Source organism: Aphelocoma coerulescens, chromosome 17 (genome assembly GCF_041296385.1).
Source record: "Aphelocoma coerulescens isolate FSJ_1873_10779 chromosome 17, UR_Acoe_1.0, whole genome shotgun sequence".
In the NCBI taxonomy this organism is placed as follows: Eukaryota; Metazoa; Chordata; class Aves; order Passeriformes; family Corvidae; genus Aphelocoma; species Aphelocoma coerulescens.
The window spans coordinates 1,383,735-1,407,487 of record NC_091030.1 but is presented as its reverse complement, the minus strand read 5'-3'; the positions used below and the strand labels follow the sequence as shown (position 1 = coordinate 1,407,487).

Here is a 23,753-nt window from a genome sequence, read left to right as displayed (position 1 = left end):
GAACAGGGCATCATTCCCAGGCACACACATGGAACAGGCTCAGAGCCGCCAGCTGTTAAAGCAGCTGTGAGCAACATCTGGCCTTGGCTTTACTCTCACAGCGATTTAAAGAGCAGCAGGATCAGCCTCCATTGTCATGTCCAGCTGCTTTCCAATTTCTGTCAGGGATCTGCCCAGAGAACACGAGTGCAAGGATAAAAAAAGATCATAAAGAACAAGGATGGGAACAGGAAATGTGGGGGAATGTAAAAGGCTGAGCACAAACCCAATGATGAAGCGTCAGCTTCATTCACATCTTCACTCTGGGTTTGATGTGCTGAGGACAGTGTGCCAACCTAACTAACTATAGACTGCTACCCACAGCTTCAGAGGAGATGGAATTAGTGCTGCACCTAAAATAGGGATTAGGTCTCTGACAGTAGTCAGAGTGATTAAAGCAGGGGAAGAGGCATTTACAAAGAGCCCTTTATTTAATACCAAAGAAAAATCTCTCCCACTCAGCACCAGCCATCGGGCTTCCCTTGTTGCAAGTGATATTTATAATGCTGAGCCTCTACATTTCTCCTGATCCTGGCAGTGGTCTTACCCATGGACAAAATACTTCTAATTAACAGTTATTTCTTAATATTCTCATTTCTTGGAGCTGGAAGATGCCCTTTAGCTGATGCTGATGGCCAACAGCCTCCCTCAGCCTTCCAAGAATAGCTGCTACCACCTCCTGTTCCCCAGATAAATTCAGTTAAAGATCACCCTCTGGAAAGGCAGACAGAGCCTTCTGGCTCTTGCTCCACTTCCTACCAGGAGCTCTGGCATCAGCTCCAGCAGCTCCAAGAGCTTCATCCCCTGACACCACCAGCACAGGAAGCCCAGCCCTGAGCCAGCTCTGCCAGCGCTCTCAGGCTTTGCAGGTCATGGAATCCTGGAATGGTTTGGGTTGGGAGGGACCTTCAAGCTCATCCCATTCCATCCCCTGCCATGGGCAGGGACACCTCCCACTGTCCCAGGCTGCTCCAAGCCCCAATGTCCAGCCTGGCCTTGGGCACTGCCAGGGATCCAGGGGCAGCCACAGCTGCTCTGGGCACCCTGTGCCAGGGCCTGCCCACCCTCCCAGGGAACAATTCCTTCCCAACTCTTCATTAACTTCTCATGAACTTTCACTTCTACAGCTCTGCTGCAGGATGAGCTTTCTTTTTAAAAAGACATTCAATCCTAAACTAATTTTTTAAAGTGACTCTGGGGTATAAAAAACTTCAGGAAGGAAGAGAGAAGGTTCTGCTCACAGAGCAGAAGGACAAGAGCAAAGACACATGATGGTGGAGGACTTTTCATCTCTGGCTCTTTTGCTCTTTGATGCAGAATTGTGGCAAACTGGTGTTTAATACTGCCAGTATAATCCCAGGATTTTTCAATGTTCCTGACTATAAAAAAATCCCAAAGTTATGGGAAAACTTATGCAACAACAAAAATTTCAAACAGATCCCGTATTTTTTAAACTACTCAAAAGATCATCTAGTGCCTGCTTAGCATTTACCTATAAAGTTTCAATGAAGCAAGGAAAGGAATTCACACCAAAAAGAAGTTAAATAAATAAAATAAAAATATAACTCAGGGCTGGATGAGCATTGGCATGACAGGGAAAAACCAAACAGGACTAATTTGCAGCCTGTCAGCTCATTAAACCACAGAATCTCCCAATGGACAAAGAGAGCAGGGTCAGAGGAAGAACCTCATGACTCCATGGTCAGAATCCCCACATTTATCTCAGCTGTCAGTGCCACCAGAACGTGACAGGCAGCAAATGATGGCAGTGTCCCACCCACCCCACCCTCATTCCCATTAGAGGCAGCTTTTCAGCCCCACACACCTATAACCATATTCCTCTCAAAGAATATTCCATTCTTTGTGAAATGTTTCTACTTTGAGATACTAATCCTCCAATTAAAAAACCCAACAATCTGCAAACACCAAAGCTTTGGCTTGCTCACTCTGCTGGTTAAACAGAGGTACAGAAGACACACACAGACAATAAACAGTAACTAATCTGACTGGGAATTTTCATATTTCCCCCTGTATTTTGACAAGAGTCATTTATTTCTTTGCTGCTTCATTAGGTGCAGAAAACACATCCCATTAAAAATATCCCTTCTCCCAGCACCAATTGTACAACTAGAGATATGCCAGTTTCTAAAAATACCAGGAAGAGAAATAACTGCAGGACAAACAGCGTTCAGTCTGATGGATTAAAAAGATACTTAAGGAAAGCTCAGAGTTAACTAATCCATCCCAATGAAGACATTTCCCAACTGCCCCCAGGCTGGAGAAGCCAGGCTGCACTCAGCAATAACCTTCAGCAGCAAAGCTCACAGCTCCAGAGGAGCAGGAATTCCTGGAGCAGGGAATGCTCCAGCCTTTCTGCTGATGCCATGAAGATTTTTGCCTTTTCTTTTATACCCCTGTTGTAACTTTTTACAACTTCTGTATTCCTAATGCTTTTTTCCTACATTCTTGGACTTGTTTGTCAAGCTAAGAGACAAAACATTTTAGAAGCTTCATAGCCAGGGATCAGTGTGCCCCAGAGCCCAAGGTCCTCTCCAGAACATTCTGTAAACCAAGATAGAACCATCCAGGGGAAGGTTCCTTGGGGAGGGGGGCTCACTTGAGCCTCTCATTGGGGAATCTTTGATAGAGATGCTAATTAGTAACACCTATAATGTTATACCCGATGTTGGGGAGAGAGACTCGGTGGGGTGCATTTCGATGCACATGACCTGGACGTGTGCACCTAAGGATGCTTAAAATAAATACCAAGGTAAAATCCCTTTTCCCCTTCTAACTGTGTATGACTCTTGATTTTAAGACCAGGAAAAGGCATCACTGTCCTGGCTCAGGAAGGAGCTCCTGGGGCATCTCCAGCACAGCCACCACCGGTGCTGCTCTGGGGACAGCAGGAAGGGACCCACTTGGGACGTAGGAATTTGGGGTTATCTGAGGGATGTTTCAGCTCTCTCACACTCAGCTCCTTGGAGTGGATCTTCCAAGAATCCCCTACAAACCTCCTGGCTGTTTCCAGCACACTGGGGCTCCTTTCCCCTCTCCCTGCTCACTATAAACACCATCCAAGAGTCAACAGCCCAGAACAGCCCCTGAATAAAGATTTATCATCCCCCAAATGCTCTGTATATTTAGTGTCATCTGGGAGAGGGGACTTCATGGCTCCCTTCAGTTTGTGGCCATTCTGCTGGACACTGCTGGTACCAGTGGGAAGGGCCTCCAACAGAGCAGGCTTTGCTTTTGTCCTCCTCAAACCCTTGGACAATCTCTGGGTTGGACATGGACCTGCAAGAACACTCATGGAAGCCCTCATGAAAATCCATTCTTCATTAATAAGATGAAATGTTTGCTCTAACAGAGGTCAGTCACCTCTCCCACTACTTCTTTGCAGGTTTCAAAGCACCAACACCTGAAAGAGCCTCAGGCTGGGCCAAAAATTGCCTTTTACCTTGTGAAACACTCTCTGAGCTTTGCAATTTGTGTTCAAAAGTTAATCAACAGATTAAATGCCCTCATTTCATCTCTAACTATTCCTGCTAAAAGTGACTGCGATTCCACCTTAGGCTGGCAAGCTCCAGAGTGGGAACACAGCCCTGAGAAGCCCAGGAAACATCTCCATGTCCTGCACAGGGGAGACCTGACAAACAAGGAGAGAATCCTCTGGACAAATGCACAGAGGAAGATTCCGTGGCTGTAGCTTAACCAAGAGCTGGGAGAGAGGGCAGAGAGCCACAGAGTGCTGGGAAAGCACTGCAGGGAGGTGTCAGCACCCACCCAGATGCTGCCTTGGAGGCATCTGGTAGTGACCAAGGTGGGAAAGAGAGAGCAAGGTTAAAAGGATGTCTGACACAACTCAGTGCAGTTGGTTTTATGTTTTTAATCTTGAGCCTCCCCCAGGTTTCTGATTCCAGCAAACTGCTCTGGATCATAAACAGTTTATGTTTTGGGTGCTTCCCAAGCCAGCCAGGCACAGGCAGTTCTTAAATAAAAAGCATAAAATCCATATTCTTCTGGCAAGCAGCGATGGGGAGGTGAATCAGTCCCACAGTGCTCTGCCCACCAGGACAGCACAAACATCCCAGGGCCTCAGTCTGGATTTTAGTGCCCCAGACAATCCAGCTTCCAAGAGACAGTTTTTGTTGCAAAGCCACTGCAGATTAGAAGATCCTTGGGAGACATAAACAGTGCCCATGTGCCAATAACAGGCTCCTATTTCCCCCTGAAACCCAAGACTGAAGAATCTTAATCTCATTTAGAAAATTCCCTCTGTCGCTTCATTTTCAGTAAGAAAATCTACAGGAAAATGTGGGTTTGATATGAAGAATACAAAGTTGTAACCAGAAATAAAACTGTAAACTTCAGAAATAACCCTCACCTTCAGTCAATCTGAACCAACAGCTCTTGGGACAGTTTTTACCCAATGTCTGATCAATAAATAAAACCAAGGCCAGGTTGGACAGGGCTTGGAACAACCTGGGGTAGTGGAAGGTGTCCCTGCCCATGGCAGGGGGTGGAAGATGATCTCTAACGTCCCTTCCAACCCCAACCAGTCTTTAATTCCATGATAAATAAACTCACCCACTGAAGTCACTATTGAAAACAACCTTCCCAAAACTTGGGTTAACTTTGAAAATAAGTTTTTGTTTGTACTAAATACTGAAAGTTAGGAATTTCTCTTGACCCAGAGTCCCACTGCTGTGGAGTACACAGGCAGGCCCAGGAATGACACATTTGGGAGTTATTTAGAGAAGGATTACCTCTGTCACTCAGTTCCACTGACACATGACAGCATGTGAGAAAGAGAGAGAATTACACAAAAGAGAAACACATTTGTTGAGAGCTGGAAAGGAAACAGGTCCCAGCACATAAAAAGAGAAAATAAAACAAAGATAACCACAGGTGAGCACACTGAAACAACACCACTGTGCCTTGACAGCGTGACCAGGGTTTGTGCAGAGATAAGCCAGGCAGCTGCCTCCTGACACCTTGGACATGGAGCAGCTTTTCCAGGTGATCCATCACTGCCAGGCAGGGCTTGTTCTGTGGCACAGACACTGAATTTCAGGAGGCTGCACCTTCCTGGGCAGCTGCTCGTGCCCTGCTGTGCCTGGGCCTTGCTCCAGCAGAGGAGGGAAGTGCAGCATTCCCAGAGGAGGAAATCCAGCATTCCCAGAGGAGGGAATTCAGCATTCCCAGAGGAGGGAATTCAGCATTCCCAGAGGAGGGAATCCAGCATTCCCAGTGCTTACCATGGCCCACTGACGAGCTTTGATCCTCATCTGGTTGTAGCTGCGCTCCTCGGCGTACAGGGCGCTCATGAAGGCGCCGATGGACGTGCCCCCGATCATATCCACGGGAATTCCAGCCTCGATCAGCGCCCGGATAATGCCCACCTGGGAGCAGCCCCTGTGCCAAGGGAGGGAAAGGGAAAGAAAAGCCACTGTCAGCCAAGCAGTCATTGAAGGAGTGCAAGGACTGGTGATGAATGGTGCCTTCTAAGGAAGCCGGGCCCGCGCCAGCTGAGCTGCCAATCTCTTGCTAAACAAGCCCCGGTGCCAGGAACAAACATTATGAATGCAGGAATCTTCCAAGAGACTCCCAGAGGATCTGAGGGAACACGACCACGCAGCCTGGATCAGTGGGAAAGGCAGGGAGATGAAAGCAGCCAAGAGCTGAGCCAGTGGACGGGCGAGGGGAACGTCAGCGTGGATTTGAGGGAGCAGAAGCTGCTGGGGTCCTTCCAGAGCAGCCAGGAAAGGCTGGAGTTCACAGCCCTTCCCCTAAGTTTCTTTTCCAGTGATTGTCCACAGAAACTGAGCCAGCCTGGGTTATTGGGAGGGGGCACCACATGGATTAATAGTGAATTTGAAGGTGGAAACAGAAGCAAGCAGAGACAAACAGTGATGAGAGGGGAGAGGTTGAGTCTGCACACAGACCCGGGAGAGGGGCAGGTGAGGAGGCAACTTTTGAGGATGACACAAATGCCTTCAGGAGAGTAAACATATTCCTTGATTTCAAATGCAGAAGGAATTTTGAGCAACAATGGAGTCAGGTGATGAACAACAGATGAACCTCAGTGCTGATGGGATAAGAGGAAAACAGAAGCAGCAACGCCCCTACAGCAACCAGTTCTTATCCAGCTCTGCTCACATGGATTTGGGAACCCCTGGGGATATTCCCTGAAAAATATTAACCTGCTGTTCATTGCAAGTTCAAGTGGCAAATCAAAGAAACCAGAAAAAAACAGAAAACATAAGAACACACATCCAGGATGGGCCAGCATTTGGAAAACTGCGAGCAAGCTCAGACTTCTCACCCCAAGAAAAAGAGCAGAACTAAAAAATGACAGAGAGAAGCACAAAAGGTGACCAGAATATGGGATGGACTTCACATGAGGAGAAACAAAACTCAAATCACTCACTGGGGAAGATCCTGACTGATGGGAAACAGGCAGGGCCAGCAATGATATCACCATGCAGAGATTTTAATGGAAAGGAAAGAATTTGCAGACAGGTGTACGTAGAGCACAAAGTGGGGAAGCCACTGTTACCACATGCTGGAGAGGTCAAATCACAAATGGATTTAAATGTGGAAAGGATGAATCAAAGGTACCAGGCTGTCAGTGGCTACTAAACATGACAGATGGGAGGTACAAGCTGGTGTTCAGGAGGCTCAGAAGCTGCTGATTGCTGCAAACACTCGTTTCTGAAGCAGTCTCTGCTCCCCACCATCAGAAATGAGAGAGCAGAGGTGGAACATTTGATCTGATCCTATGAACATCCCATCAAATCTGATCTTTCATCTCCTAGTGGGAGAGGGATCCCTGCCCATCCCACAGAACCATCACAGAACCACAGAACACTGCAGTGGACACCAACTGCCTTTCCAAGCAGTCCAAAACTACAGCCTCTGCTTTCAAATGCTTTTTCCAATTAGTGAGAACCATTTTTGATTAGTTCATCCCACCTGGATGGATGCTTTGCACTCTAAGCCATAAAGCAGTAAAAAAAAATAATCTTCCTTTTCCCATTTTCATCCCATTTTCTCTCCCCCAGTTTGCTCCACTTCCATCCTCCTTCCCCTTGCTGTTTACATCCTATAAATACTTGCTAACAGCTGCCAAGTCCACCGTAGGTGTCATTTGGCCAAGCTATGCTGAACACATTCTTTCCATCCAAATAAATCCCCTCCAGCTGCTGAAATGCTTTGGGACAGGTTTGTGGTTATCCTGGGTGTAAATGACTTCAGTGACAGATCCGTGCTGCTGCAATCCAAGAGCAGAAAATGGCTCATTTTGCTTTCCTCTCCAAATTCCCCTTCTCCCCATCTCCTACTGCTTCTTCCCATAAGATGCCCTGAGTGAAAGGAATTACACTTTTATCCTGCCCATTGTTTTTAGGCTTTTAGAGTGCAGCTATTTTTGCACTCTGCTGCTCGTGCCTGGCACTTCCCACTGCCTCAGCCCAGATATTCCACCAAGGAACAGACCTTACCCTACACCTCGTGCTCCCTGCAGACAGCCCACATCAGGTGCCTTTCTTAGGACATGTGAAGTACCTTAAATCATTTCCTACTTGGAGGACAATTTTAAACAGGCCAGGAGTAGCTCCAGACTGGATTCTCTCCCTTTAACTGTTTCTCCTGATTCACACATCCGTAAATAAATAGGAGGGATTTGATGTGAGCACTCTGGATTTGTTCCTACTTTGCTGCATGATGCCTTTGAATGAATAATAAAACATCATTATTACTTTTATTGGCAAGTCATCCCCTCCTCGTGCATCCACAGAGTCCCTGCCAATATCCCACTAACATGTGACAGCCACAGATCTCCAGCAGATTCACTGATCCCAAAGCAAGATGGGAATCAAAGTCCTTTTCTTGCTTGTAAAGGGACCTCCCACGAGCTGCCTGACTAAATTATGTTTCATTTAGACACAACCACAAAGCTGATTCTTCCAGCTCCAACACCCTGAGCAGGAGCATTCCTGGAATGTGCAAACTAAATCTGAAAAAGGCAAATGTGCCTGAGCCCCTTTTTTCCAGGTACCACCCAGCCTCCCAAAAGAAAGAAATGGGGATTTTTTTCCCCCCTCTCCCTACAGCTTTAGGCCATCACTGCCCCTACATGAGACTTCTCAACAACTCCTTGCAGTTGGTTCTCTCCTGGGCACTTCTTCCCAGCTCCAAAAACACAGGCAGGCTGCCAAGGGAAGCGTGTGCCAGCGCCTTGCCAGGCACTCACATCCCCCTCTGACAGCATCCCAGGGCTCCCACAGAGCTGCACTGGGCAGCTGCAAACTGAGCAGGAAAAGAAACTGAAGCCAGGAGCAAGATCCATGTTAACAGCCAGAGGACTAGTGCAGAAAAAAAAAAATCCCCAGGGATTGTGCATTTCTTGTAATACCAGACCTGATTTCACAGGGGACATGTCCTGGCTTAGGGAAACGTGGAAATGCAAGTGTAGGACAAGAGGAGAACAAAGGGAGGTGGCTTGTGCCAGTGCTGTACCTGCACAGCAATGACAACAGGGACAGGGAAAACCTCCTGGATGACACAGAGCTGAATGTCTCTCACTGCAGAGGAGAAGGACAGGGCAGGGCTGTTACACAGGAGGAAGCAGCACCCCAGAGAGGGGATGCACACACAGCGTGTCCCTGGAGCTGCACATGCAGCTTCCTTCACCCTAAAGCTGCCTGAAGGAGCAGCTGGATGGAACACCTCCCCTGCCAGGACTAACACTGTCCCAGGACAGTGACAAGTGACCCAGGAACAATGACCTACAAGAGGACTTTGAAATAATTCCTATCAGAACCCAAAGCTTTGCCCAGGAAGTGCAGTCAGTATCTGAACAGAAACTCTTTCCCATCGCATTCACTGCCTAGGACAGGCCTGATTCATTAATGCCCTTTGCAGGGAGAGCTGAACCAGCATCACCCAGCTCGAGGAGGAGCTGGCAGCCAGAGCCAGGCTGTGTTCTCAGCTCTGCCACTGCCTCAGCCTGGCCTGAGCGAGGCAAAGCAGGGGCTGCTCTGAGCATCAGCTGCCCCAGGTGCTGCTTTCTGCACTCCCTAAGCCGTGATCCCCGTGCTGAACAAGTCTCCAGAAGCTGTGCTGGCTAAACTCCAAGCACCATTCCTTCTTTACTACTCATGGTCACAAAGAGGTCACTCGGTCTGGTCAGCTGGACAAGGGGACACTGAGGGGAGACCTCACTGCAGTTACACTTCCTTGTGAGGGGAAGAAGAGGGGCAGCTCTGATCTCTGCTCTGTGGTGAACAGGGACAGCACCCAGGGAGCAGCTGGAGCTGGGCCAGGGCAGGCTCAGGCTGAGAGCAGGGAAAGGTTCTTCCCCCAGAGGGTGCTGGGCACTGCCCAGGCTCCCCAGGGAATGGGCACGGCTCCGAGGCTGCCAGAGCTCCAGGAGGGTTTGGACAGCGCTGCCAGGGATGCCCAGGGTGGGGCTGTTGGGGGGTCTGTGCAGGGCCAGGAGCTGCTCTGGATGATCCTGGTGGGTCCCTTGCAGCTCAGGGTATTCAGTGATTCTGGGAAAGAAATGACCACAAAGCAGGGAGAGGAGTTACAGGGTTGGAGCCCTGCTTCCCTAAATACCACAGCCCGGTGCACACAGAGAGCCTTTCTGCCAGAAGGTCTTGGAGGAAAATTCCTGCTGCTGAAATGAGCCCTTGCTTTCATGCCCTGGGGAAGTGCTGCTGGCATGTGACTGTGATGCACGAAGGCCAGAGCAGAAGTGATAAAAGGAAAATTCCCCTGCAAGCTGTGCATGTGCCAGCCCCGCACGTGCTGCCAGAGCTGGGATCAGATCCGGCTCAGGAGCAAGGATGCAGCGGGACATCCCAGATTAAAGTGCCAGCAGGAATGCAGGCTGTCCTCCCTGCTCAGGGCAGGGGCTGAAGGAAACACAATCAGTACAAAACTGGAGCTCTGCACCAATATTCTCCCCACGAGCCACATTTAACACATCAGCAGGATGTTGCCTGGGTTTGAAAGAACAACCTGAGCCTGGGAGCAGCCAGAAGGGACACTCACTTCTCAGGCCATGGCTGAGGGGGCAGCCAGGCAAGGCTGCAGCTCAACTAAAATCCACTTCAGCTTCAAAGAAGAAGCTGGATTCAAAGAGGAATCCAGCTCAGGCATTCAGCCTCACCAGCCCCCATCTCTCCTCCTAACTGACTCAGCAGGATGAAGGAGATCTCCCTGAATGCTCTGAAGAGATGCTGGTTCCTTTGGCTAAAAACAGGATTAAGGCCATGGCTGCTGCAGAGCTCTGCTGTGTCTCCCACCAAAGCCTCCCCAGGCTTCCTACACCTCCTTCCTGATGGAGTTACCTGGCAAAGGAGGCAGAAAAATAGAGAAATTGTTGAGGGGACTTTATTAAGCTCCATTAGAGCCCAACAAACCAGAATTAAGACACCCTCAGAACCTCAAAACTCCTGAAGCAGCAAAGCCATAAAAACAGTTTTTCCCTGGAAGGATTGTCCAGCCCTTTACAGGCTGCCCAGGGCAGTGGTGGAGTCCCCAGCCCTGGAGGGGTTTAAAAGCCATGTGGATGTGGCACATGGGGACATGGGTCAGTGCTGGCCTGAGCAGTGCTGGGGGAATGGTTGGACTCAATAATCTCAAAGGTCTTTTCCAAGCTTAAGGATTCTGTAATGCTATGAATTACAAATTCTACAAATTTGTCTTTACCATGTCTGTTTTGGAGATGTGCTAAAATCACATTGGGCAACCACTCCCCCAGCCCTGCTCTGAGCACAGACTGAAGGTGCCTGAGCTTCCAAGCCCATGGGAGTGGACAGCACATCCTGAAATCCACCATGGCCAGCACACAGGGAACCACTGGCACTTCAGGGACCATGATCCCAAAACTGGAGCTGGTGACTGAGCCTGCAGCTCTCAGAGTAACAAGATGCAGCTACAGCCACTACAGAACCATTGTCTGAGGGGTGGTGGTGGTTGTAGATTGATCCTGGAGTCATTGTGGAGCTGCTCTTCGTATTGGGATGAGGGGAAGTCGGATGTTGTTTATGTGAAGAGCTCCATGGAATGGCATCAGGAAAGGTGACATAAGGAAAAGCCTCTTTACACAAACAGCAGCATTTTTTGGTGTGTTCTGTGGCTGATCCTGGCATTGAGAGGCTCAGTCACTGGCTCAGAAATGGAGCAAGCCTACTACAAGTTGCAACTGGATTATCTCCAACTGGCACCTTCGAGCTTTTGCAGCAGCAGCAATATACCCAAACACTGCTTTGAAATCTAATCCCAGTTATATCTTTCCAATAACATTATTTCCCAGCTTTCCTGACCATAAAACTTCCCAGCATCATAAATCTGCCAGAATTATTGCCATTATTTTCTGCCAGCTCCAAAGGAACACAGAAACCAGACCCCTGCATTTCTGCTGCTGTGGTCCTGCATGAGCACTCACAAGGAACTTTCCAATCTTGACAACATTAATTAACTGATTAATCAACTAAGCACCATTTCTAAGCTAAACAGAGGGAATAACCCCACATTACTGGGTTCTCTCCTAACATCCAGCAAGATCTCTCCCAGCAGCTGCCCTGGAGGAAGCTTTTTCCCTTCCACAGCCCACACGTATTGATCCAGAGACCTGAATTTTTGTTGTCTTCCCCTCCATTAACAACAATCTCATTCCATCCTCCCACTTAGCTTTGCCCTCAGATTTCCAGCAACTCCTTAAGCCAAAGCTCAGGAGCCATTTCCCTTTGGCCTTGCCATGCTGCAGAGATCACACATCAACCCCGTGCCAGGCAGGCACATCTTGCAGAAAAAGCATCTCCTATTCCTCACAAGCCCAGTGAAACCCCCTTCCTGCAAGAAAACCCAAATACAATGTCCTTTTATAGCCCTGATCTTGTTTCTGCTTTATACACTAACTTTAGAACAAGCTTTAAACAAAGAGATTTGTGCCTGACACGGAAAATAAATGAGCAAAATGTGTTCAGCCCTTCCAGGATGGCTGTCAGGGCTGCCCAGCCTTGGGGTGTGAAGGGATACAGGAGGAAGGCACTGGAGGGGAGAAAATGCACAAAATAGTGGAGGTAAATTATAAAATGCACCAGGGTTTTTGTTTTCTGATCCCAGCTGGCAGCAGCATTTTCGGAGAGGGGCACAGGAGCAGGGAAGAGGCTGAATGGCAAACTGCACCCACTTGGGGATGTCACAAAATCCTGTCTCTTACTCTGAGCCAAGGAACAATTCAGTCATTGTCTGCAAAGGGAGATAATTTCTTTGGAAAACAAAGATATTGTCCTTCCCCACACCTCTGAGACTTATTTATTAAAGCTTGGAAGAACCCATTTTGAGCACAACATCTGGAAGCTGCAGAAATAAGACCAAAGCACTTTAGAGAATCTAAGTGTGAGTTTACTTAGAACTCCTCTCCAATCTCCTTTTTTCTTATCAGGAAAGCTCACTGCCCAGGTAGGGCTGGACAGAGATTCCCCAAAACCACAGCAATGCAAGAACCACACACTCCTGAAGGCACAGGGACTTGCCAAGAGAGCTTGAAAGCTGCTCCATGGGAAGTGAACACAGCACATGCTTCTACATCTGATAGAAAAAGGTGCAAAACCAGCAAGAAGAGCTGTCCCACAACTCCACCGCCTCCTTGTTTAAGTTCACCTCTTCATCAAGGCACTGCTGTGAATAAATGAGTTTGGTGGGTTGAATACTGGAGATCAGGACAGGAGAGTCCAACTAAACCATCCACAATTAATTTTTGAGATTTTTTTTTAAGCCATAACTTTGAAGTAGATGACTCCCAAGCTCCTGCTGCTTGGAGGGTTTAATAGAAGCTGTTATAACCTTCAACCTCTGTGGCAGATGGGAGCAAATGAGCAATTACAGAGGTGCTGCAGATGGGAAAAGGAAAAATCAGCTCATTAAGCATTCAGTGGGTGCCAGGCCATGTGAACATGGCTTTTGTGGGCACGTGATGACCCAACTGTTACACAGCTCTCTGAACAACTGGCATTCAGGTCTGGGAATCTGGGAGCAGCCACAGGCTCTGCCTTTCCCCCAGCTCACTGGAGGCAGAGCTCTGAATTGCTGCACAACCACGATTAAAAGCACGATGAACGCGCCGGGCATCGCTCAGGATGGTCCCTCCCTGAAGAAATCAAAGCAGAGCCTCTCAGGAGCAATTAGGCTGCAGCCTCTTCCCAACCATCTGCAAACACAGAGCCCCAGGCCCCCAGAGGAGCTCCCAGCCGTGTCTCAGGAGCTTTGCTCAACAGCAAATACAACTCACTGATTTATTTTAGGAGTTGTTTTTCGTTTGTTCAAACATAACTCTAGGGCTGACCTGGATAAGACTCAAATTAGGTAACCAAACACACATTATCATCATCTTTTCCAAGGAGGAGCCCACCTTCCTCACCCTTACTCCTTCAGCCTCCCCAAAAGAGCAGCACAAGTAAAACACCGAGTCAAAGGTGCAGCTTTATCTTCAAAGGTAAAGAGTTTTGCTGCTTCTCTGTCATTTTACATCCTGAATATTGCCCTGGAATCAAATCTGGTTTTGAAAGATGCTGGGAATTGGGAAGCCTGGCTCTGGAATTCAGCTTTCCCTCTGGTTTATCTGCACGTAGCAATGGATGCTCCACTCGTGACAAGAGCACAGACCACTTCTCTGAGCACCTACAGCAGCAATTACAAGCTCTGAAGCCACCCATGCATCAGTCTGAGCTTCAAAAAAGGACACTACAGACAAAAATTCCATTCCAGTGTGCACTGAGATCCAGACATTTATCCACACACACAAAAGCCATAATACAGGTCACTAAACAGCTTCCTCTCCTCCAAAATGCTCCCAGCCCAGTGCAGGCTGTCCGTGATGGGGGAAGGCTGCAAAGGCCACAAGGATTAACCTCAGAGCTGCCAACTTTCTGCCTTTCCAGAGTCAAGAGACAGACTGGCTTGGCGTACAAAGGGATTACTTTGAAGAACAGGAACTGGAGGAAAGATATTTCAAGTATTCAGAGGTTGGGGTGGGTTTTTTCCATGACACAAAGCAGATTGAGCCCCTTTTGTATCATTTTGATACTTCTCTGCTGCAGAAATCCTGCTTCCTCAGCTGTTCTGGGCGCTGCAGATGCTGCACAGCAAGCCTGATTCTTCCATTTAAACAAAGGGAAGAAGCATTTTTCAAGTTCCTGTCATGTCTCAGCTTAATTTGCTGGACCTTCAGAGCACGATCAGGATGAGGAACGGGATCCTTTTAGCAGCACATATTCTTCAAGACCTGTCTTGCCAGAGAGGAGGAAAACCCTTACATGCCAGCTCAGTACCTCCAGCAAGCACTTGGAAATGGAACAGGAATTTCAGGGATGCTGCCTGACTGCGTCAGGGGGAGAGAAAGAAAAGACAGGAACTGCAAAAAAGAAAATCCTTGCTCTCGTCTCGCGTAAGTGGAAATCAGGAAATGGTGAGAACCCAGTGCAGAAGGGCCCAGCCTGTGCCAGACTGGCTCCATCCAGGGCTGCCAGACGCCAGGCTGGAGACAGGGATCTTGGCCAGCCCCCAACAAGCCCAGCACCCAGATCCCTCCTGTCAGAGGAGGCAAAGATACCCCCAAACCTCAGCAGCCCCGCAGAAACACTGATCATGTTTTGGCACTGCACCCAGACAGCACAAAGCGTCACCTGGTCACTGCTCTGCACGCTGAAGAGTCACCTCCATCAGAACAATTGCATGGCAGGTTTCAAGCAAATTCCCCAGACACCTCCAAGCCACGAGGCAGCAGCACAAATCCATTTACATTTAGAGGTAACAACATCCTCCTGAAACCCCAAACAACTCCTCCTGGTAATGGTTTGTGTTTCTCTTCCCTCTAAGTGCTCCAGAGCCATTTCCAGAGGGTGACCTTTAAGCCATTTCCTCAGTCCCATCAGGAGCTGAATCCCAGCCCCATGATATCCTGCCTGTCCCTTCCTCTCTCCAGAGACCGAACCCTCCAGGGCTGCCAGTGGCTCCTGGCACCACCACGAGCACCTTGAAGAGGCTGCTGTTGCCCTTCCAAACCCCTCCTAGCCAAGGTCACAATGAAGAGCAATGGTTTTATCAACAATTTTGTTCCATAATTTACTTCAGAACAAGCATTTTCTCCAGGCTATGTTTTCTGAGCACTTCAGGAAAAACCACAATCCCAAATCCAATTTTTAGACATTTCAAGCTGTCAGCTCTGTGCCCTGTGAATTTTAAGCACTGTGAGGCAGAGACACCAAATGAAGGGGATACCTGTACCCCATTACAAACCACTGCAAACAACATCAAGCATTGCAATCAAGAACTTATTTGCAAACTTGGCACAGTCCTGAAGCTCACTGCATGATCTGGAATGATTTCAAAGCCAAGTGCATTTCTGTTGACACACAGGGACACATCAGGAAGGCAAAAAAAGCTGGCAAACTGCATTTTTTTCACAATATGTGAAAATTTCACAATTTATGAGAGGACTTGAAAGCAAAGACTGAGAAAGGAACTGAAGGGCAGATGTAAAGAGACAAGAAGGAATGAGTGGGGATTAAAAACGGTGCAAAGAAACTGGGAAATCTCAAGGCTTGGATGTGTTAGAAAGGGAAAAGACTTTCAGACTGGCAGACACAGCCAGGTGGGAAAAGAAAAAGGGGAAATAGGTTGTGTATGACCTAGATAGGAGTGGAAGTGTGGAGAAACATTGTTAAGCAAGTTCTCAAGTTATTACTCTTATCCTCCAGCACAAGGAACTGGTCATGACAGCACTTGGGCTCCAGAGACCCCTTATCCCTCCTACCCTGGGGTGCCCCTCATCAGATTCACTCCATGTTAAGTCTTGAACCCAGCAAAGGAGCTGAGAAACATTTACTGTGTTCCACCTTATCTGAGGAACATCAAGAGCCCAGGAAACTCCCATGGGATTTTCTTTCATCCCTTCTGTAATCTCTATATTGAGTGTGTTTAGGATCCCAGAGGGGAAAACACCTCTCTGTTCTTTCCAGCAGTGTTTTCCTCTGGAGCTGCCTCCTTCAGGCAGCAAATTCCTCCCCTCTCCTCCCACACATCCTAAGAGCACCTTGTCTGGGTGCCTGTAGTCAGGTTTGATCGTTTAAAAAAGCAACTCCCCCCCCTATTTCCAGTTCCCTCCCTGTATTTGAGGTTCAGGAATCGATCTTAGGAGCCCACCAGCTCCATCTCAAGTTCTGCAGCTCTGCAGGGGCAGTTTTAAACAACATCCATGCACACACTTCTCCTGATAGGGGCAAAAAGCCTCCTATCATTAGTTACCTGTCTTAGCTGAGGAGTAAGAACTAATCTTCCTTAACTGCTGGAACTGAATCCAAAGCAGCTGCACCATCAAACTTCACAGAGTCTCCCCAGGAGGTTCTGTTACTGCCCAAGACTGAACCCCAGGGTTTTACAACCATGATGCAGGAAAAGGAGCTGCAGCCTGGGAAGGGAGCTGTCAGCACCATGGGAGCAAACTGCCCATCCCAAGGACAGCACTTTGGCATTGGAGCAGCATTTCCACCTCAAATTTCAGCTTTTTATTCCTCAGATGTTGCATCACACACTGGAAGTTGAGCTATGAGGTGTCAACTCCGCCACTGCACCACCAGCCAGCCCATCCCACCCCTGGGAGCCAAACCCTGCTCCTCACCCAGAGGACATCACCTTTATCAGGCCCTAAAACACTCACAAAGCTTAGATATCTTCTGTGCAGCCTTCCCTGTTCTCTGTCCCTGTGCTTCTCTCTGCTTTTGTGGACCATAGAGCAAAAGATGACACTGCACAAGGGATCTCAGCTCTTCTCCACAGCAGCAGTGCTGGAAACCAGACCTTCCCATGTTGCCACTTAACGTTGGGAGAACTAAAAACAGCCCCCAAAAGCAGAGGTGCTATTTCCACCATCCCTTCCTTGCAGCACATTCCTCAGTCATTCCCAGGTTACGCTGACGACAAGTTCAGTGTTCATGAATTCTGGCAGCTTGTCAATTTTACCTTAACGAATTCAAGCAAGGGAAGGAACACAGTGACTTCATGGCTTCTCTCAGGAAAAAAAGCTGATGAGAATTTCACAGGAGACAAGGAAGGAATTTCTTTTGCCTGCAGTGACCCTCTTGCCAAACACCAGACCTGCACCATGCAGTGCAGAAATGAAAGTTTCTCAGAGTTAAGATGGCAAAATCCAGTTAAGGAGGAAGCACTGAGCATCTGAGTAACAGGGTAATCACCAAACCCTGTCTGTTCCAAATTATCATGAGAAAGGGACAGAATTAAGAAGCAGCTGCCCTCAGCCAGGATGGGACCACAAGGGTTTTGCTTTAAGGCTCCTCTCCATGTTAGAATAACAAACCAAACAGAAAAACAAATCAACCTCCAAAACTTACTGGTGTCCTTATTAATCATTTCTGACTCCTCACACGAGCATATTGCAGATTCAGCTTCTGCATCCTGCCAGCTCTGACAGCACTTAATTGCTGGGGGTGTAATTAAAATGCTGCGTCACCAGCCACGGAGCAGCAACACCACGTCCCTGCGCCTGCTGAAGGCAGCCAGGAGCTCCCCAGACAACCTGAGGAGGAATATCAGATCTCACAGCACAGCACTCACTTGCTTTAAAGTGTTTTACATGGGTAGATCAGGTCATCAATCCCCAAACTCAATTCCTTTTTTAGCAGGATGGAGCGGGGGAAGCACCAGAGGGTTTGTTCCCAGGCAAGAGCTCCTCACCTCCCAGCCACACTTGCAGGCTAAAAGCATCAGCAGTCAGAAAAGGAACATGATCTTCTGAAGTTCTCCAAGTTCTCAAAATCTGTTTCAGGTTTTCCTTATGGTGGTTGTGGGCATGCCCCACCTGCTCCTTGCTTGACCCACTGCACAGGACAGTGGGACCTCTGCAACCCTTCCAGGCACTGAGTGCAGCTCTGCCCATCCTGCCTGTGCCAGGGATGGCTCAGAAGCTGCAGGGCTGTGTCCCAGTGCAGACACAGGAAAAACAAATTCCTTGTGCCTTCTGGAAGAACAGATCAGTGTCTGGTGGGAGAGAAAGGAGGCAGGATTGACAAGAAGGTTTTTACTCAAAGTGGCCTGAGTGAGCTGGAGCTGCAGCCAAACATCACAGACACAGAAAATCCTCCATGGTTTATTCTCCCTGCAATCCAGGAGTCAAACACAGAGTGCAGAGAGCAAATTTGATCTCCTGAGAGCAGAACAACTGAGATTTGCCTCTCAGGGACTCTTCCAGCCTCTTCATCCCTGGGTAAAGCCACTGAATGGGAAGATAAAGCCAGGCTTTAAGGAGCTCAGGAGCAGCCCATGAGTGACCAGCTGGAGACCTGCCTGCTTGTCCTTCTCTGAGAGCTTGGAGCATGAGCACCCTGCACATGGCACAGGCTGCAGGAGCACAGACAGACAGAGAAGACAACAGGAGTGCTCATCAGACACAGAGATCCCACAACAAGAAGGGCAGAACTTGCTTCTCCTACACTGCTGCTTTTATCCTCCCTTTGCAGAGTGCCAGAGCTGGAAACAAAGAAAAGGCAGAAAGGACAAGTGAAACGAGCCAACTGCCCAAAATGAAAAGGTCTGAGCCACATCTGTAGAGTCAGCAAGAAAACTGTGTGCCAAAAATCCCAGCTACTCGACACATCAAGTGCTGAGGTGTGATAATAAGTTTGAGGAGAAAACTGAACAGAAAAAGGAGAAATGAAAAGACGCCCTGATGAAATATCTATAAATATCCTTCGACAGCAGCTCCTCAGGGGAGGCTGAAATGCTCAGGGTGGGATTGTTGGGGTGTCTGTGCAGGGCCAGGACTGAAAATCTTTGTGGAGCCATTCCAGCTCGGGATACTCTGTGATTCTGGAGCAGCTCAGCCCATTTTTTTTCCAAAGCCTTAGGGATTCCCATATAATTCTGTAATAATTATTTACTCCCTAGAAATTTTAGTTTTCAAACAGCTTTGCTAAGACAACCACAGCAAACCAAAGAAGGGTTGTACGTGGGAGGGCTAAAGGTCAGGACAACTATTTATGGAAGGTTTATGCCTTTGTTGCAGGGCTTGATGTGTCACTATTCTTGCAACTACACCTCAAAGATTTTGTTTTCCTAAACACAAATCCCCTTTCCCTTCCCTCAAACTCTACTATGTTTCTAAGTAAAATTAAGTTAGCATTTAACAAAAGCAAAACACTGTAATTTTAGAACCGTATCACTTCAAGTTGTTTTATTTTTATGGTCACAGGAGAAAGAAAACCTTTAGTTCCTATGAGCCTTTTGTCATGACAAACCACAATGATAATTACTAGGAAGCTGCTCTTGGTAAAACCTCCCAATCCAGCTGTCGCTGGGAAGCCAGACAAACATTCCCAAAATAACAACTAAATAATTGATATTACTGGAGTCACAGAACACAATACCTTGAACAAATACCCACTAGGCAGCCCCTGTCACTGTTACCTCTCCCTGGCTGTGTGACCAGCATGATTCCTGCTCTGAGAGCAAGCTGGGAGGTTCCTCATGCAATTATTATCCAAAGGCCATTAACAGTCTGTGCAGAGACCCATGAAGACATTCTTAGTCTGACTGTGCTTTAATCACAGGATGATTCTAAGTACCTAATCTAATCTCTTGAAATTCTCTTGTTAGTAGAAATGGGCAATCTAAGAATTTACTTTGCCCTTCCAAAGGCAGAGGTTCAGAGTAATTCTGTCTTTCCCCAGTCTTAATTACATTCTCACTTTGAAAAATCTTTATCTAACCACAATTTAGATGACTATTTAATGACTAGAACAGCATTCTGTACCTTTCCAGGGAAAACACAATGCTCACACCATCCCCTGTGCCAGCCTGGAACCCCTGAACAAGCATTTCAGTCCATGGCATAGAAAGCATTCCAGAGAAGGAAGAAATATCCCATTTATCCCCTCTGCCATAATCCTCTTCAAGTCCTCCCCATTCAGGGATGCAGAAATGAGCAGATTGATGGCTAATGGCCCATGGCTCGTTGCTGAATGGGTGATGAGCATCCAGAGACCCCAAAGCCAGCACAGCAGCAGAGCAGCTTTGCAGAGAGGGACAACACAGGACCAACACAGGCTCAGTGACCCTGCTCCTCCTTACCTCGGATCCTGCACACCCGCAGGTGGGAGCTTGCAAATTAAGTAGTAGAACAAAAAAATAATAAACAGTTTGGCAAAAATTACAGCAGTGTTACAGAAGGAAGGAAGGGAACGAGAAAAATGTGCTGCCAGCAGTACAGGAGTGCACAGATTTAGCATGACACAGGCTTTGGTAGAGGCAGAGATATCAGCTGGGAACAAAGAACAAACCACAAACGCTTTGTATCAGTGGATGAGAAGCCTCCTGAGATACTGAGATAAAACAGAAGCTCCCCTCTGCTGCTCTGCTTTGTGTCTCCACAGGACAGAGCTTGTGTTGGAAATGAAATCCTGAAACCAGCTCAGGTGAGGGGTTGTGAAAGGGAGCAGGATCAAGGCACCTGTGAGACACTCAAGGAACCAGCTCTGGCTGTCTCAGCACCGGTGACTGCTCAGGAGGAGCTGGCACAAAGGAGCTCCAACCCTTCCTGCAGCCAAGGCTCCCCCGAAGCGCGCGCTGGCCCAACGACAAAAATGTGATATTTCTGTGCACTTAAACAGACACACTGCGTGCAAATTAGGGATTTTAGTTTTTTGAGAGCTGTATTTCAAAGCACTCTTTTAAAGCAGGGCTTCAAGAACACAGTGATGGAGACAACAAAGGCAGCACTCGCTTGAGACAAAGGGCGACTCAATTCCGTCTCAACAGAAAACTCTCCAAGTAAAAAGGGATTCCAAAGAAAAATGCCAGTAATAATTTATTTCTAAAGCTCACTGGGGGTTTCAGATGGAATTCTAACAGAGTGCTCAGCACACACCTTGTCCTTGCGTCTGCAAAAACACTCTTTCTGTAAGGTAAGGCTGTCAGAGTGTATGGGTACCTGGGGGTTTGGAGGATTATAAGGATGAGAACATTCTCCATTAGAGGACATAATTCCCCTTACTGCTCAAAGTTTGAAGAGCTTTGAAATACTGTGAGCCATTTTCTAATATAAGAATCCATAAGGGAAAAAGAGTCCATAGTGTAGGCCAACAGAAAGAAACGTCATCTTTCGTGCCCTGGTCACCTCCTGGTATTAAACCATTATGAGGGGCCTCAAGAGGTCACAAACACTCGTGTTCCTTCTGCAGAAATCCTGCACAAATCCCCCCAGCAGGCTAAGTTTGTGTAATTCCTCAGTGTCTCCTCCCCCAAAGGCTGCTTGCAGAGCAGTGCTGGTGTCCCAGGATGTCTGTCACCCTGAGGGATCTGTCACAGCCCAGGGACAGAGGGGCTCTCGGATCTGATAGATGCACCAGCACAGAATCCCTGAGTGGTTGGGGTTGGGAGGGACCTTAAAGCCCATCCTGTTCCACCCCCTGCCATGGGCAGGGACACCTTGCACAGGGCCAGGTTGCTCAGAGCCCCATCCAGCCCAGGATGGCCGGGCCAATGCCCTACCTGGCCCCGCCGCCGCCCAGCACCAGCGCGATGGCGTTGCCCGTCAGGACCCGGGCCAGGCGCGAGAAGTCAGAGTGACGGTCCGGGGCCTTCTGGAACACACGTTCATACATCTCCACCTGCAGAGGAGAGCCAGGCATGGTCACTGCACAGCAGGGCAGAGTCAGCCAACAGCAGCCTGCTAAAAGATGCTGCAAAGATGAGGAGACTGGAGCTTCTCTCTTGTGAGGGAACGCTGGGGGAGCTGGGGCTGCTCAGCCTGGGGAAGAAAGGACTGAGAAAGATCTTATCCATGTCTGTCCCTGTCTGCAGGGATGGACCAGGCTCTGCTCTGTGGGGCCCAGCAATGGGACAAGAGGAACGGGCAGCAACTGATGCCCAAGAGTTCCACTGGACAGGAGGGAGAATTTCTTTCCTGTGCAGTGATCAAGCCCTGAACAGAGATCACAGAGGGTGTGGACTCTCCCTCAGTGGAGATATTCCAAACTCATCTGGACACAATCCTAGTGACTGCTCCAGGGGACCCTGCTGAGCAGGGAGGAGGGACTGGAGGAGCTCCAGTGGTCCCTTCCAGCCTGAAGCTGTCGGTGACTCTGTTACAGCGCTTCTCCAAAGGAACAGAGGGTTGTGAACCACCCCAACAATTCTAGTAACCAGTGGCCTCTCTCAGTCTTTTAGAGTTGCTGAGGGCAGTACAGCATTTCCTCTGGAGCTCTTTCTCTTCCTTGACAATGTTCCTGGGATCCAGGAACAATCCCAGGCTGCCTCTGCCTTATACTTAGCATGGCTTTGGGAAGCACAGGGATCCTTCCAACAAAAAGGACTCTATGGCCTGTACACACCTTTGACTGGGGACTCTGAGACAGTGTTACTCATTTCAGGATGTCGAAATTACCCTTTTCAGGAGGTAAAAAAGCCAAGTGTGCATCCATAGAGAAAACCTGGCTCCCTTATCCCTGCTTCCTGAATCCAGTTGAGGCCAGGCAGATTTAAAGAGAACCCACGGCATACCAGAATATCATGGAGTGTCATTATCCCAGATCCCCCTTGATACACACATTACAGACAAAAGTGAGGGACAGCAAGGGACCAGCCACCAAATCAGGAATCTCTTACCAGCTTGGGCAGACTCCTCTTGGAGAAGACTCTGCGTGGGCAGTGGATGTGGAGGTGAGCAGAACACCAGCTCCGCATGTTGAGCCACTCCACGGTCCGGGAGGGGAGAGGCCCATCCTCCTTGTGGAGCAGGACCAGCTGCTTCTGGGCTCTCACTGCAGTGTTCTCCAGCATCCTCTCCAGCTACAGCAGTTATGGACACCAAAGGAAAGGGCAATCAGTGCTGGCTGCTCCAGCCTCAGTGAAATTCATCCACACACACCCCACACCCCTACTCCCACCTGAATCCAACTCTGCACACGCAGAACCCCCAAACATGATTTATTTAGGCAACAACGCTGTTAACTCTGGGCTTACACAGCACACAGAAGTCTAAAATCAGCCAAGGATTCAAACCTGACTGGTTTTGACTTAAACCAGGCCATTAAATGCACAGCACAGGCAGGCACTGCTCCTGCAACGTGAGATGCTGCCCGAGTCAGACTCGAGCCCACAAATATTCAGTGTTTTCTTCTTTCCCTTCCCATCAGTCCATTTTTTTTTTTTCCTCCTTGCATTTCTGATTTTGAATTTTTTGTTGTTGTTTTAGGCAACTGCTGGCAGCTTGTTCTGCCTGTGCTTCCTGCCTCCCACGTGCAGGCAGGAAGAGCCCACACAACGGGACACACACGAAAGCTGCACGTGGGACCAGCCCAGGCTCTTTGCAGGTCAGACTCAGCACTTCAGCATCCTAAAAAACCCCACCTGTGATCTCTTTTTTAATTTCTTGCGGAATTTTTGTCTGGTCAGAAGACTTTGGTAATAAAATATAAAACTGTAAAAATAGATAGTAAGGGGGGGGAAAAATTACAGCTTAAAATCTGTAATAAAATATAATAAATAATTCATACACTGCAATTTAGATCTACTTTTTCCTAAGCACACACCATAAATTTCATCCAGGCAGAAAAGAATTTCTCCCTTTATGTGGAGACCCAAAGACATTCTGAGCAGACACGTAAAGCTTCAAAGCAATTTTT

General features: G+C 48.2%; 1 protein-coding gene across 3 annotated transcripts in view; it reads right to left on the bottom strand.

Annotated features, from left to right (window-relative positions):
• PNPLA7 (patatin like phospholipase domain containing 7) overlaps window positions 1-23,753 on the bottom strand; it is a 117,653-nt gene that overhangs the window by 22,306 nt on the left and 71,594 nt on the right. For all 3 annotated transcript variants that reach the window (XM_069032100.1, XM_069032101.1, XM_069032102.1), the window contains 3 exons: window positions 22,735-22,917; window positions 21,619-21,737; window positions 5,301-5,457 (listed from right to left, as the gene is read on the bottom strand). In XM_069032100.1, the coding sequence (XP_068888201.1) occupies window positions 5,301-5,457; window positions 21,619-21,737; window positions 22,735-22,917 (459 nt within the window). The remainder of the gene's footprint in view (window positions 1-5,300; window positions 5,458-21,618; window positions 21,738-22,734; window positions 22,918-23,753) is intronic.